The sequence below is a fragment of the Coregonus clupeaformis genome, unplaced genomic scaffold (assembly GCF_020615455.1).
Source record: "Coregonus clupeaformis isolate EN_2021a unplaced genomic scaffold, ASM2061545v1 scaf0538, whole genome shotgun sequence".
NCBI classification, from domain to species: domain Eukaryota; kingdom Metazoa; phylum Chordata; class Actinopteri; order Salmoniformes; family Salmonidae; genus Coregonus; species Coregonus clupeaformis.
Window position 1 is genome coordinate 81,469 of NW_025533993.1, and position 16,032 is coordinate 97,500.

Here is a 16,032-nt window from a genome sequence, read left to right on the forward strand (position 1 = left end):
TCGATTTTGGTCTCATCTGACCACAACACTTTCACCCAGTTCTCCTCTGAATCATTCAGATGTTCATTGGCAAACTTCAGACGGGCCTGTATATGTGCTTTCTTGAGCAGGGGGGACCTTGCGGGCGCTGCAGGATTTCAGTCCTTCACGGCGTAGTGTGTTACCAATTGTTTTCTTGGTGACTATTGTCCCAGCTGCCTTGAGATCATTGACAAGATCCTCCCGTGTAGTTCTGGGCTGATTCCTCACCGTTCTCATGATCATTGCAACTCCACGAGGTGAGTTGCATGGAGCCCCAGGCCGAGGGAGATTGACAGTTATTTTGTGTTTCTTCCATTTGCGAATAATCACACCAACTGTTGTCACCTTCTCACTAAGCTGCTTGGCGATGGTCTTGTAGCCCATTCCAGCCTTTTGTAGGTCTACAATCTTGTCCCTGACATCCTTGGAGAGCTCTTTGGTCTTGGCCATGGTGGAGAGTTTGGAATCTGATTGATTGCTTCTGTGGACAGGTATCTTTTGTACAGGTAACAAGCTGAGGTTAGGAGCACTCCCTTTAAGAGTGTGCTCCTAATCTCAGCTCGTTACCTGTATAAAAGACACCTGGGAGCCAGAAATCTTTCTGATTGAAAGGGGGTCAAATACTTATTTCCCTCATTACAATGCAAATCAATTTATAAAATTTTTGACATGCGTTATTCTGGATTTTTTGGTTGTTATTCTGTCTCTCACTGTTCAAATAAACCTACCATTAAAATTATAGACTGATCATTTATTTGTCAGTGGGCAAACATACAAAATCAGCAGGGGATCAAATACTTTTTTCCCCTCACTGTAGCTACCACAATATTAAACTAAATCGCCACCTCGAGAGACCTAGCTACCACAATATTAAACTAAACCGCCACCTCGAGAGACCTAGCTACCACAATATTACACTAAACCGTGTCACCTAGCTACCACAATATTAAACTAAATCGACACCTCGAGAGACCTAGCTACCACAATATTAAACTAAACCGCTACCTCGAGAGACCTAGCTACCACAATATTAAACTAAACCGCCACCTTGAGACACCTAGCTACCACAATATTAAACTAAACCGCCACCTTGAGACACCTAGCTACCACAATATTAAACTAAACCGCCACCTTGAGACACCTAGCTACCACAATATTAAACTAAACCGCCACCTTGAGACACCTAGCTACCACAATATTAAACTAAACCGCGTCACCTAGCTACCACAATATTAAACCACCTCAAGACATTGTGCCTTATCCCCATTCCAGAGTGCCTGGTAAGATATGCTAGCGTACAAGATGACTTCTTATTCTGTGGTGTTCCATAGAATGTGCAACAAGGCCCTCTACTAAAACAGAATGACAGCCTAACACACACAGTACACAGCCGTCTGTAGTTCCTAATGAGCTTCATCACATTGGTCCTGCTCCACTTGTCATCCTTACTGAGACACATATATCCACCCGTATGTTCCACATGAGAGGACAGAGGGGACAGACCATGCTGGGTGGCTTTCTCAGTTACACTGGAGAGTTCCACTGGAACAGCCAGGAGCGACTGTAGTCAGATTCACCCTATCCCTGCTAACACTGTGAGGGTGTGTGTGTTTCAATTAGTCAGTGACAGCGTCAACAGCATCCCCTCATGCCTCGTGTTTTAACACTCACTCAGTCAAATAGACAGATGTACAAACATTAGTGGAGGCATGCCAATGAACCGGCAAGCACACTGGTACTAGTGTGTATATAAACACACACACACACACACTTCAGCGACCTGTAGCGGAAAACCAATTAGCAAGTCAGTGGCCCTGTGGACAGTTTGGCCTGTAGCCAAGCAGTAGCAGCCAGTAAGCTGGTCGGTCTCACACACAAGGATTGTAATTGAACACGTCCACCTGTAGCTACAGGTTAGGGGGTCTTAACAGACCTCCAGTACTGTAACTGTAGCGGTGGGAAACTACAGGCTGTTTGAGTCAGCCAAGACAATAACACAATGACTTATTAAGCACTGATCCACAGCTGTGCTGAGTGCTAGCCTGTGTCAGAGAGAAAGCGTGAGAGCAAGACTAAGAACGAGAGGAGAGAAAGAAAGCAGCGTGAGAGTAACAGCTAGTGGTGTTTATACACGAGAGAGAGAGAAAGAGCCAGAGAAAGAGCCAGAGAGAGAGAGAGACAGACAAAGAGAAGGGGTAAAAACTAAAAGCCTAATGTGTGTCTGGGTGATGTGAAAGGTGTTTAAATTGGTGTTTGTGTCTGTGTCTGTCTGTCCTGTTTCAAATGATACCCAATCTCTCCAGCTCTCTGCCAGACCTTGTTCATGACTGAACCCTTTCCCAAGCCCTAGATTCAAACAAGAGGTGCCAATCCTACAACTGAGCTTAGCAGAGACCAATATAAAACAACTTGTAACAGCAGAAAAACCTTTGCTTAACTTCCTATGCGGAAAAAGAAAAGGTACATAGAAAAATATGTGGGTCATCACAGAATTACAAACTGGAGACAAGAATGGGAAAATGTGTTTCTTTTTCAAAAACATTAATATACACAAGGGAGTACATTTGGCATGGTACAAGAGGAAGTGATATAACAGGAAGTCCTATCTTACAACGTGAACAATAGTGTCAATATGAGAAGCAGCTTTGAGTTAACGGAGGACATGCATACAGTACTCTGGAACCCCTATTCTCCTGCGTTTCAAGTCATTTTACATCACTGCAAAACTCCCATTTCCACAACAATGAAAAGGCAAAACTTACATTTTCATCACGACAATAGCCTGGTTATTTTGCATGAAACTCATATTCAATTTTGACACATGCAGGCCTTAAGTGTATAAAAATAAACAAGCGAACAAAGCAAAAGTGAATAAAATATGAATAAAATGAATGTTTTCACAGACTGTATTGGAAAACAGATGCGTGCAAAGAGCATGACATTAAGATGGGTGTTAGTAAGAGTTCATAAAACATTTTACAAGAGGAAGCTCGCAAATCCAAGAGCACTTCAAAAAATGTAATTTGTAAAATAGTCTTTACTGGCCAGCAAAACAAAACAAAAACAACATCTGTGTCCACTGTATAAAAACAGAAAGAGTGTAGTGATATCTGACAAGTTCAAAAAATAGGCAGCCTTCATAAACGCTATAAACACCCACTGACCTCTAACTATTATACCTCCCAGGCTTCTTCGCCTCCTCAAGTTAACTAAATAAATACAATTAGAGTTAGTATTCTAGGTTGTGCTTTGTTTTCACATTCAAACCACAATCAAATAAAATATTCCTGACGATCAACCCTACGTTCTCATCTCTGCTAAGACATGTAAGGTTTAAAGAAAATACAATATAAGGGAAATTATCAAACGGTCAAAGATGGTTATTTGATGATGGCTACCTCTAAATATATCTAAAAAGGCAGCTAAGCCAGATGGGTGTCTGGCCGATAAGCACTGTCAACGGCAGTCGCACAGAGGTTCGGTGTGGTCAATATCTGTTCCTAAATGTCAGAAACAGGACCAAACCCTGTCCAACCGCTCAGGAGGACCTCGACCGTCAGTGGTAAGAACAGACCATTCCTTGGACTCTCCCCTCGGGGGTTAATGCAGTGTTGGGTCTACATCTGTCCCATTCAGCAGGATAAGGCTGAGGACCAGACAAGTTGGTGGTCGAGGTTGACGATGCTCAGTTGAGGTCCAACCGCCCTGCCACAAACACACACCTACACTAAATTATGCTCAGAGTTCGTCGTGGTTCTTGGTCAGGTCTTCTCCATAGTTGGTGGCCTGACTTCCTACAAACATGTTCCAGTTCTCCAGGATCTCCTCCTTGGTCAGCATTGTGTCCTGAGGAGAGAGAAACTGGTCAAGTTTACATATAGAGTATATAAGATATCCTACTACTAAGGAATAACACTTGAAATTCAAACTCAAGATCTTTATCCTACATAATATTACCAGCCATAAAACTGGTAAATAGGAGTGAAAACTTAAACAAGCAATCGTTGGGAATCATATAGGATCAGTATCTTGCCTTGGTCTGACTTGTAGACCAGGTTATAGGATCAGTACCTTGTCTTGGTCTGACTTGTAGACCAGGTTATAGGATCAGTACCTTGTCCTGGTCTGACTCGCAGACTAGGTTATAGGATCAGTACCTTGTCCTGGTCTGACTTGTAGACTAGGTTATAGGATCAGTACCTTGTCCTGGTCTGACTCGTAGACTAGGTTATAGGATCTGTACCTTGTCCTGGTCTGACTTGTAGACTAGGTTATAGGATCAGTACCTTGTCCTGGTCTGACTCGTAAACTAGGTTATAGGATCAGTACCTTGTCTTGGTCTGACTTGTAGACCAGGTTATAGGATCAGTACCTTGTCTTGGTCTGACTCGTAGACTAGGTTATATGATCAGTACCTTGTCTTGGTCTGACTCGTAGACTAGGTTATAGGATCAGTACCTTGTCTTGGTCTGACTTGTAGACCAGGTTATAGGATCAGTACCTTGTCTTGGTCTGACTCGTAGACTAGGTTATAGGATCAGTACCTTGTCTTGGTCTGACTTGTAGACCAGGTTATAGGATCAGTACCTTGTCTTGGTCTGACTCGTAGACTAGGTTATAGGATCAGTACCTTGTCCTGGTCTGACTTGTAGACCAGGTTATAGGATCAGTACCTTGTCTTGGTCTGACTCGTAGACTAGGTTATAGGATCAGTACCTTGTCTTGGTCTGACTTGTAGACCAGGTTATAGGATCAGTACCTTGTCTTGGTCTGACTCGTAGACTAGGTTATAGGATCAGTACCTTGTCTTGGTCTGACTTGTAGACCAGGTTATAGGATCAGTACCTTGTCTTGGTCTGACTCGTAGACTAGGTTATAGGATCAGTACCTTGTCTTGGTCTGACTTGTAGACCAGGTTATAGGATCAGTACCTTGTCCTGGTCTGACTTGTAGACCAGGTAATAGGATCAGTACCTTGTCTTGGTCTGACTTGTAGACCAGGTTATAGGATCAGTACCTTGTCCTGGTCTGACTTGTAGACCAGGTAATAGGATCAGTACCTTGTCTTGGTCTGACTTGTAGACCAGGTTATAGGATCAGTACCTTGTCCTGGTCTGACTCGTAGACCAGGTTATAGGATCAGTACCTTGTCTTGGTCTGACTCGTAGACCAGGTTATAGGATCAGTACCTTGTCCTGGTCTGACTCGTAAACTAGGTTACAGGATCAGTACCTTGTCCTGGTCTGACTCGTAAACCAGGTGTCGGGCCTCTGCCATTGCGTGGTCGTAGTCCTGGGGCAGGATCCAGTGGCGGATCTCCTCCACGTCCATCTTGCCGTCCTTGTTCAGGTCCCGGAAGTCAGAGAACTGGTCCCGCTCCGTCCTGACCCAGTCTGGTTCTGGGCCCCCCTCCTCATGGGAAAACATGTCCGCTGCAATGACACAGGAATATATGTGATTAGATGACATACTCAAAGAAGGTCAAAAAGCAAACTCTTTGTTTGAAAGTCTGCTTACAAACCGTAACTAAATAGTTTGTTAACCATTAGTACATTTTTTGTAAATCATTGTTTGTTCATGTGCTCATTTGCATTCCCTGTATAAACCATTTACTATAAGGACCTGTAACGTAATCAAAACGCTATATAACTAATGGTTAACAAGCTAGCTAAGTAATGTTTCCAAGCAGTTTCTAAGCGGACATTCCTATAAAAACGCTACCAAAAATGAACAGTGAAATCCTATAATAGGCAGACAGACTAAGTCAGCAGACTGACGTCGCATGCAGCCTCACAGCAGAGCTTTCCCAGAGCAACCAACAAACAGGCCTTTGATTCCTAATCAGGTCACAGAGCCCATGGGGTTAGCCCACATCTTGTGTTAGGAACTCTTCCTCTAGACTAGACTATAAGACCCAGGAGGATACTAACACCAAGCCTTGTAAACAGCCCCAATATACCATAAGAACATGGTATAGTTTGTGGAGGAAATTGTAAAAAAAAAATAATAATAATAATATTGTTATGCATTAAAATGAGGGTAGACCTGTCCCTGTGTATAAAAATGGAAATTCCGCTGAAAAAGGAGAGAAAAAAGTGAAAACATATTTGTGAGTAAAAATGATCCGTTACTCGTGTTGATGAAAGATTAGTCTTCTAATGCAGTGTCAACCCCAGTCACGCCTCTCCCAACTCACCAATATACTCATCCTCGTCTACATGTCCGTCTCCATTCTTATCAATGTCCTCCAGGGTCTCCTGCACGCAAACACAGGCAATGATGTCATAAAAGGGGGTCACAGGGGTCAACAGCAGTGGGACTCTCACTACTGACAGTAATAAAAAGATCAAACACACAGCCCCAGGCAGTATGAGTCGAGCTACGAGGCTCCGCTTACAGCTGGGCTGGCAGGGTGACACTACGATTACAGAGCCACTGCTGATCAGCTCATCGCCTGGACTGGAGACGATGTCCGCTTGTTTTCAGAGATGAGAGATTTTAGCCACTTCTTTTAGAACAATCTATGTATGGTTGCTTTACTTGAGTCATTTTAGATATGTCTAACCATCTGATTATCTGTAGGAATGGATTATATATATATATATATATATATATGTATAGTCATTTTAAAGTTGTGTGCCAACCCTATACAGTCTCTTAGGTGTGCTTACAGTGCCTCAACTCATCTTGTCAACATTGCACAATATTTGTTGTGTTGTGTTCCCTTGTTTGGCATTTAACTTATATTTGAATGACTGCCTCCCTAAGGTTGTAGCGGTTGTTCAGAGAGAGGATATGTCATGACTGCCTCCCTAATGCCCCGTTTACATCGTGACGCATTTCATTACGCCGTACGTCATCTTCACAGAGTCTTGCCACGCTACTGAACGGACAAGTCAAGTGTAGTGTTTGTAAGGCAAGATGGAGGAGAGCCTGTCTCTCGTCAGAGATAGCATTTATTTTGGGAGATTGCAAAATATGACCTTTTTATTTAAGACAGGATAAATATATTGTTTCAAGTGTTAAAACATGTTTTGTTTAGCTACTTTTTCCCTCAACTTGTTTCTCTAACTTTATAGCAAGTCAAGCTAGCCTGCACTGCAGAGCTAAAAGCTAGGCTTGGTTGAAGAAACCATTGTAGCTAGAGACCTCCACCTAATAATTACCATCACAATAAACTTAAAATGGGAGGCAACAGTCATAATATAATTGTCTTAACAGCTAATGTGTATTATGTAACATTACTATTAAAATAGTACTCACTTATAGGAATGGGTAATTGTTTACAAGTTGCTAGCTATCCCATAAAGCCATCAATATTTTCATTTTCTTCTGTGGTTTGGTAACTTCCTGTTTTCCGACGGACTCTGGCTGGGCTGAAGAGGATGCAAAGTTTGAAAAAGTCTCACAATGGAGCCTTCAACCGCAAGGGGCGTTGTGTTTCCACGCAGTTGTGGAAATCCCCATTGAAATGCATGACATCCGGCGCAACGTAACGGAGTGCTTATGGGTAATGTGAACGACGCTTAAGGTTGTAGCAGTTGTTATTAGAGCGGATATGTTATGACTGCCTCAAAATGCAGTCAACCCCCTTACCAGCCCACTTAGCTTTACACACATACACACACAGCCTGCTTCAAGCAGGTTATAAATGCCCCCGCTGAAGCCTACCGAACGTTTAAAGATCACTTAACCTGGGAAGTCAAGTGGCTAATAATAAACAAGAACATGTGTTCATAGAAAATATAGAAAATAATTCTATATGATTTGGGAAAGTATTCAGAACCCTTGACCTTTTCCACATTTTGTTACATTATAGCCTTACTCTAAAATGGATTAATGTTTTTCTTCTTCACACAATACCCCATAATGACAAAGCAAAAACAGGTTTTTGGACATTTTTGCAAATTTATAAAAAATAAAAAACTGAAATATCACATTTACATAACTATTCTGGCCCTTTACTCAGTACTGTGTTGAAGCACCTTTGGCAGCGATTACAGCCTCGAGTCTTCCTGGGTTGACGCTACAAACTTGGCACACCTGTATTTGGGGAGTTTCTCCCATTCTTCCTTGCAGATCCTCTCAAGCTCTGTCAGGTTGGATGGGGAGCGTCGCTGCACAGCTATTTTCAGGTCTCTCCAGAGATGTTAGATCAGGTTCAAGTCCGGGCTCTGGCTGGGCCACTCAAAGACAATCAGAGACTTGTCCCGAAGCAACTCCTGCATTGTCTTGGCTGTGTGCTTAGGGACGTTGTCCTGTTGAAAGGTGAACCTTCGCCCTAGTCTGAGGTCCTGAGTGCTCTGGAGCAGGTTTTCATCAAGGATCGCTCTGTACTTTGCTCTGTTAATCTTTCCCTCGATCCTGACTAGTCTCTCAGTCCCTGCCGCTGAAAAACATCCTCACAGCATGATGCTGCCACCACCATGCTTCACCGTAGGGATGGTACCAGGTTTCCTCCAGATGTGACGCTTGGCATTCAGGCCAAAGAGTTCAATCTTGGTTTCATCAGACCAGAGAATCTTGTTTCTCATGGTCTGAGAGTCTTTAGGTGCCTTTTGGCAAACTCCAAGCGAGCTGTCATGTGCCTTTTACTGAGGAGTGGCTTCCGTCTGGCCACTCTACCATAAAGGCCTGATTGGTGGAGTGCTGCAGAGATGGTTGTCCTTCTGGAAGGTTCTCCCATTGCCACAGAGGAACTCTGGAGCTCTGACAGAGGGACCATCGGGTTCTTGGCCCTTCTCCCCCGATTGCTCAGTTTGGCCAGGCGGCCAGCTCTAGGACGAGTCTTGGTGGTTCCAAACTTCTTCCATTTAAGAATGATGGAGGCCACTGTGTTCTTGGGGACCTTCAATGCTGCAGAAATGTTTTGGTACCCTTCCCCAGATCTGTGCCTCGACACAATCCTGCCTCGGAGCTCGCCGGACATTTCCTTCAACCTCATGGCTTGGTTTTTGCTCTGACATGCACTGTCAACTGTGGGACCTTATATAGACAGGTGTGTGCTTTTCCAAATCACGTCCAATCATTTGAATTTACCACAGGTGGACTCCAATCAAGTTGTAGAAACATCTCAAGGATGATCAATGGAAACAGGATGCACCTGAGCTCAATTTCGAGTCTCATAGCAAAGGGTCTGAATACTTATGTAAATAAGCTATTGTTTTTTTTATTGTTAATACATTTGCAAAAATTGCTAATAAACTGTTTTCGCATTGGCATTATGGGATAGTGTGTGTAGATTGATGAGGAAAAACATGTATTTAATACATTTTTGAATAAGGCTGTAAAGTAACAAAATGTGGAAAAAGTGAAGGGGTCTGAATACTTTCCAAATGCACTGTAGACCACTCCATAGCATGACTCATCCAGGATATCTCCTCTACAACACTAGAGTGGTATAGGGGTTCATGTCCTCCACAACACTAGAGTGGTATAGGGGTTCATGTCATCTACAGCACTAGAGTGGTATAGGGGTTCATGTCCTCTACAACACTAGAGTGGTATAGGGGTTCATGTCCTCTACAACACTAGAGTGGTATAGGGGTTCATGTCCTCTACAACACTAGAGTGGTATAGGGGGTTCATGTCCTCTACAACACTAGAGTGGTATAGGGGGTTCATGTCCTCTACAACACTAGAGTGGTATAGGGGTTCATGTCCTCTACAACACTAGAGTGGTATAGGGGTTCATGTCCTCTACAACACTAGAGTGGTATAGGGGTTCATGTCCTCTACAACACTAGAGTGGTATAGGGGTTCATGTCCTCTACAACACTAGAGTGGTATAGGGGTTCATGTCCTCTACAACACTAGAGTGGTATAGGGGTTCATGTCCTCTACAACACTAGAGTGGTATAGGGGTTATGGGCCTACTATGTCAGGGAGTAGGCATGTCATATTACCCAATAATAACAAGATGGATGTGACTTAATGTCATGGCTTGGTTCTTACTTGTAAAGACTGCCCCTGTTGACTACAACCACAGGGTGTGATCACCACAATCAATGAAAACAACACTGCCCAAGCAGCAACCCAGAAACATTTCTGAAAAATGAACCATCAATAATTAACTCTGTAAAATGGGTATTACAACTTTTATGAAGACAGAAGCCTAGTGCATTAGTTTCCCCATGTTTGCCACGCGACTGTTCGGCGCTGTCAGTTTTATATTTAAGTGGCATGGGTCGGTTTGTCCCACTAGACCTGTTCCAAAAAATCGACACATCATTTCCAGGCTGAGTAAAGTGTCATTAGAGTGATCTGAATGCAGAGCACTCCTAGTGGGACATCATCAGACAGAAACACATTTCACACAAACTCTCATCTGTTCCAAGAATTAGAAAACATTTTCAGAAAGCCAGCCAACCCATCTATAGAGTATGATGAGGAGTTATCAATACAGCTTTGAACTCTTCACATAACTCAGGTTTTAAACCTGGTTCTCAAATACGCTCGAGTTACGGCGTTTCGTTTAAACCATAACAAGTTATCAAAGGTTCTCAAATCAGTTTTCTAGGCTGCTGTGGAGTTTTGGTTTTCCTATCTACTACTACACAACCATAACCCATGTTAGAGCTTCCGCTAACTGAGCAAAAACAGGCTGGCATCCAGGCCAACACTAGACCTTTCAGTGCAGATTTGTAGCCCTGGACTATGGAACACTTACCAGGACCACGATGTCCTTCATGTGGTCAAACTCCTCTGGGTGGAGGAAGGAGGTGAACTCTTCTCTATCGGCCGCCAGGTCTCCATCCAGATCAGCTGTTTGAAATCTCCTCTGGTCCCTGGGCAGCATCTTCTTAAAGCTGAACTGGTCTTTAGCCTCCTCAAACTCCTCTGGGTTAGCTTGGAGGAAAGAGAAACAAGTGGTTGGTGTTCAAACTACTGAAGTAGAGGTGCTGGCTTAAATAACTAGGTAGGATAATGAATTTGGATGGAAGGTGTGATATTGTTAGCTGTCAGACAACCAGAGAGGACAGAGGAGAGAGAGAGGTGAGAGGTGAGGTGGCAGCCTTTAGTCGTATAGATATAAAACTTTGCTTGAATTCTCAGTCATAACAGCTACATAACACTGGCAGAACATGTCATAAGCAGGTCATATCATATCTTACCCAGGTAGTAGCCATAGGTAGCCTGCTTGTACTCGTCCCACGAGATCTTGTTGTCTTTGTTGAGGTCGTAATCCGTCCACACCTTGGCCACGTTCTCGTAGACGTAACGCTTCTGCACCCGCTTGATCCAGGCCTTCAGTTCAGTGATGGTGACATAGCCATCTCCATCACCGTCTATCCGGTTCACTATCTTACTGTGAGATACAGGGGGCACACAAACAGTACTATAGTCTATATCATTCATTTCCTTGAATTATAATGCATAGCCATACATAGATGCAGTTGAATATAATGGTCCATATATTTCTTTGAGAAAAAGTAGCCTAGACATGAGTTGATGTCTTCAGTGGCATAAGTAAGCAGTCATTCTAGCAAAAAAACACTATCCGTTTATAAATACTGTCAGCCACTGTTGAGAGAATAAAAAGCTATTGAGTTACGTTTGCTTTACGTTTGCTTTGGGAGGAACATGTGCATAAATAAAATTGAGAGTGTGTTCTATTTAGGAAATTAGTTTTCCACCAACTAGGGTAAACGTATTTATATCCATCTTGGTTGCCACGTTGTGATGTTAAGAGGGCCCTCCCACTCAATGCTATTCAGGAAAGGGAATTCTCAGGGAGAAGCGCCAACTACACAGTTTACGCCCATTTCAGCCAACGTGTGTAACATGGAGCCTTCATGACATTTGAGCAGTGGCAAAGATGAAACATAACTATAGGGAGCTGGACAAGTCTCTATATGAAAGAACACACTCGAGACAGTGCAGATGACATGTTCCACGGGTTGAGACACACATATAAAAACCCCGAACACGATTCTGTTCGTGGTTCTCAACTTTTATCCAACTCTCTCAACACCACAAAAGCTCCTCTTGCTTCTTTAATGCATTATCCATAATTAAGAACTACACTCTGCAATTATAATATGAACGGGGAATGTGTGCGAGCGAATAGCACTCGCGCTACATTTAAAGGCATAATATTGCACCGTTATATCACAAGGGTCTGCTGCCATGCAAATGTTTCAGGGACCACTTGGGCGCGTTGTGAAATTTTAATAACCTAAAGCCAAGATAACACGGAATACATTAACAGGAATATGCGACTATTGTGACCCACTAAGAAGGCCCAGAACTTTGGAGAAGTGTAACAATAGTCTACATTACGCACGAGAGTTTGGTTGCGTCACCATCACTTGTTGTCCAGATATAGACCTTTGCAATGCAATGACACCAACGTGATGCGATGTCAGAGAATAATGGAATTGAGGAGACCAAATAAGCTGTAGCCTTAACTAGTTTTGCACTTGACTGACCCTGCATTGTATCACATGGATCTCTAGCCTTTACAAGGGAACCTTACCCAAGCCTGTCTTTGCTCTCCTCCGGGGTAAGCTGGTCGAAAGTAGTAGCGTCCTCCTTTCCCAGAAAGGCCTCATGGTCGAATTGAAAGCTCTGATTGTCTTCGTTGGCTTGCTTAATCAGTTCGAGCGGGTCGTGGTGGACGCGTTCTTTTCTTAGCGTTGGTTTACCGAGCACTACACAGAAACAGAGGAGCAGAACGCACACGTAGCTGTGCACGTCCATCAGTAGGGTGTTTGAGGACAGATCAGCTGTTTCGGAGTGTGAAGCTATGTGAGCTAATTAGCCCGCTGCTACAAATGCGGCCAATTTTGTACAACTCTGCAGATGCGAAATGAAACAACAGCGCAAGCTGGCTACTTTCTTACTTTGATGAGCCCAACAATGTTGCCGAAATGCGGCATCAAGTCTTGCAGTAAAGTGTAGGTACATTTAGATACATTACACAGGTCACTTCAGACAAGTACAGCCCGCCCCAGGTCGTATTTTCGTTTCAAACATGCCCGGCTGGTTACCACGGGACACCACAGAGCACAACCTAGCAAGGTTGCTTCTTACTTCACGTACAACCATTCACATATTCGGTTTCAGCGCTGGTTCAGCCTCACTCATTGTTAGTGTCCCTGTCATTGGTCCATTGGCTGTCTGTAACACGAGATGACTATGGGCGCCACGTTGCAAGATGACACGTAAACACTGCCGTAGAACTCTCACGCAATTTTTAGGGGCTGCCAAAAATAGTTGTGCCCCTCCTTAGTCACTTTGTTGTCGTCCTGTTTTATTGATAGGGGTATGTTTATGCGCTCTCTCTCTCTGTCTGTGTGTGTGTTTTCTTCAGAATATACTAGCCTACTGTTTTAACATAAGAAATGCACAAACAGCAGAAGTCCACAAAGCAGAGTACCATACCCATCACATGTTACACGTGTAGGGCCCCCAGTCTTTAGCTGAAGACAGCATTAAAACAACTCATGGTTATTAACATGACCGGCAATGAGACATAGACAGGACAAATAGCGTCATATTATTACTATTCACATTTACATTTCAGTCATTTAGCAGACACTCTTATCCAGAGCCATTTACAGTAGTGAGCATACATTTTCTTCTCTCATACGTTTTGTATTTCAATATGTTGTAATGTGCAATAGGAGAGTCTGTGTACCCTGGAAACAACTTGCTGACAACGTCATCCCTAATCTCCATTCATAGGCTGGAGAACATGTATTTTGTCATTCAGCATTAGCATAATAAGCCAACACATGGACTTTGCTTTTTTGCATAAACTGTACATCCCAGTTTTTGATTATAAAAGGGCCCTGGGGCTAACTGGCCTTTATATTAATTAATGAATAGTTAATGTATTTAAATTAGTCTTGCCCAGTCAATTTGAATAAGAGTGTCCCAGCGAGATATAATGATACACAGATGTGTTTTCTCCCAGAAAGATGCCTCTCTCTCTCTCTCTCTCTCTCTCTCTCTCTCTCTCTCTCTCTCTCTCTCTCTCTCTCTCTCACTCCCTCTCTCACTCCCTCTCTCACTCACACTCTCTCTCTCTCTCTCTCTCTCTCTCTCTCTCTCTCTCTCTCTCTCTCTCTCTCTCTCTCTCTCTCTCTCTCTCTCTCTCTCTCTCTCTCTCTCTCTCTCTCTCTCTCTCTCTCTCTCACTCTCTCTCTCTCTCTCTCTCTCTCTCTCACTCACTCTCTCTCTCTCTCTCTCTCTCTCTCTCTCTCTCTCTCTCTCTCTCTCTCTCTCTCTCTCTCTCTCTCTCTCTCTCTCTCTCTCGCTCTCTTTCTCCTTCTCTCTCCCCCTCTCCCTTCAATTAAATGGGGCTTTATTGGCATGGGAAACGTGTTTACTTTGCCAAAGCAAGTGAAATAAACAATAAACAAAAGACACAAAACATCTCAAGTGTTATATTATCATCTATGTACTGTGTTTTAGCAATGTGCAAATAGTAGTAGTACGAATAGTAGGGGGAGATAACTAAACAGAGAAATATAGGTGGTATTTGTAATGTTGTTTGTGCTCCACTGGTTGCCCTTTTCTCATGGCAACGGGCCACAGATCTTGCTGCTGTGATTGCACACTGCAGTTTTTCGCCTAACAGATATGGGAATTTATCTATGTTTGATTTGTTTTAAAATTCTTTGTGGGTCTGTGTGATCTGTAGGAAATATGTATCTCTAATATGGTCATACATTTAGCAGGAGGTTAGGAAGTGCAGCTCAGTTTCCACCTCATTTGTTGGGCAGTGTGCACATAGCCTGTCTTTTCTCAAGAGCCAGGTCTGGCTATGGCGGCCTCTCTCAATAGCAAGGCTATGCTCACTGAGTCTGTACATAGTCAAGAATGTTGTTAATTTTGGGTCAGTCACAGTGGTCAGCTATTCTGCCACTGTGTACTCTGTTTAGGGCCAGATAGTATTCCAATTTGCTCTGTTTTTTGGTTAATTCTTTCCAGTGTGTCAAATAGTTCTCTTTTTTCTTTCTTATAATTTGGTTGGGTCTAATTGTGTTGCTGTCCTGGGGTGTGTTTGTGAACAGAGCCCCAGAACCAGCTGGCTGAGGTGACTCTTCTCTAGGTTAATCTCTCTGAGGGCTTTGTGGTGGAATGTGTGTGCATCTCTTCCTTTTAGGTGGTTGTAGAATTAAACAACTATTTTCTGGATTTTGATATCTAGCGGGTATAGTCCTAATTCTGCTCTGCATACATTGTCAAATCAAATCAAATCAAAATGTATTGGTCACATACACATATTTAGCAGATGTTATTGCGGGTGTAGCGAAATGCTGGTGTTCCTAGCTCCAACAGTGCAGTAGTATCTATTCACAACAATACACACAAATCTAAAAGTAAAATAATGGAATTAAGAAATATATAAATATTAGATCGAGCAATGTCGTGGTGGCAGTGACTAAGATACAGTAGAATATAATACAGTATATACATATGAGATGAGTAAAGCAGTATGTAAACATTATAAAAGTGACTAGTGTTCCATTATTAAAGTGGCCATTGATTCCATGTCTATGTATATAGGGCAGCAGCCTCTAAGGTGCAGGGTTACATAACCGGGTGGAAGCCAGCTAGTGATGGCTATTTAACAGTCTGATGGTCTTGAGATAGAAGCTGTTTTTCAGTCTCTCGGTCCCAGCTTTGATGCACCTGTACTGACCTCGCCTTCTGGATGATAGCGGGGTGAACAGGCTGTGGCTCGGATGGTTGATGTCCTTGATGATCTTTTTGGACTTCCTGTGACATCGGGTGCTGTAGGTGTCCTGGAGGGCAGGCAGTGTGCCCCCGGTGATGCGCTGGGCAGACCGCACCCCCCTCTGGAGAGCACTGCGGTTGTGGGCGGTGCAGTTGCCGTACCAGGCGGAGATACAGCCCGACAGGATGCTCTCAATTGTGCATCTGTAAATGTTTGTGTGGGTTTTAGGGGGCAAGCCAAATTTCTTCCGCCTCCTGAGGTTGAAGAGGAGCTGTTGAGCCTTCACCACACTGTCTGTGTGGGTGGACTATTTCAGGTCG

General features: G+C 43.3%; 1 protein-coding gene across 3 annotated transcripts in view; it reads right to left on the reverse strand.

Moving 5' to 3' along the window:
- Nucleotides 1-2,532: 2,532 nt before the first annotated feature.
- rcn1 (reticulocalbin 1, EF-hand calcium binding domain) overlaps nt 2,533-16,032 on the reverse strand; it is a 35,769-nt gene continuing 22,269 nt past the window's right edge. For 2 of the 3 annotated variants that reach the window (XM_041859596.2, XM_041859597.2), the window contains 5 exons: nt 11,136-11,329; nt 10,691-10,869; nt 6,218-6,278; nt 5,254-5,453; nt 2,533-3,867 (listed from right to left, as the gene is read on the reverse strand). In XM_041859596.2, coding sequence (XP_041715530.2) covers nt 3,760-3,867; nt 5,254-5,453; nt 6,218-6,278; nt 10,691-10,869; nt 11,136-11,329 — 742 coding nt within the window. In that variant the 3' untranslated portion in view covers nt 2,533-3,759. Of the gene's footprint in view, nt 3,868-5,253; nt 5,454-6,217; nt 6,279-10,690; nt 10,870-11,135; nt 11,330-12,499; nt 13,038-16,032 lie in introns of those variants that run through there. The other variant, XM_041859595.2, reaches the window with a different exon arrangement.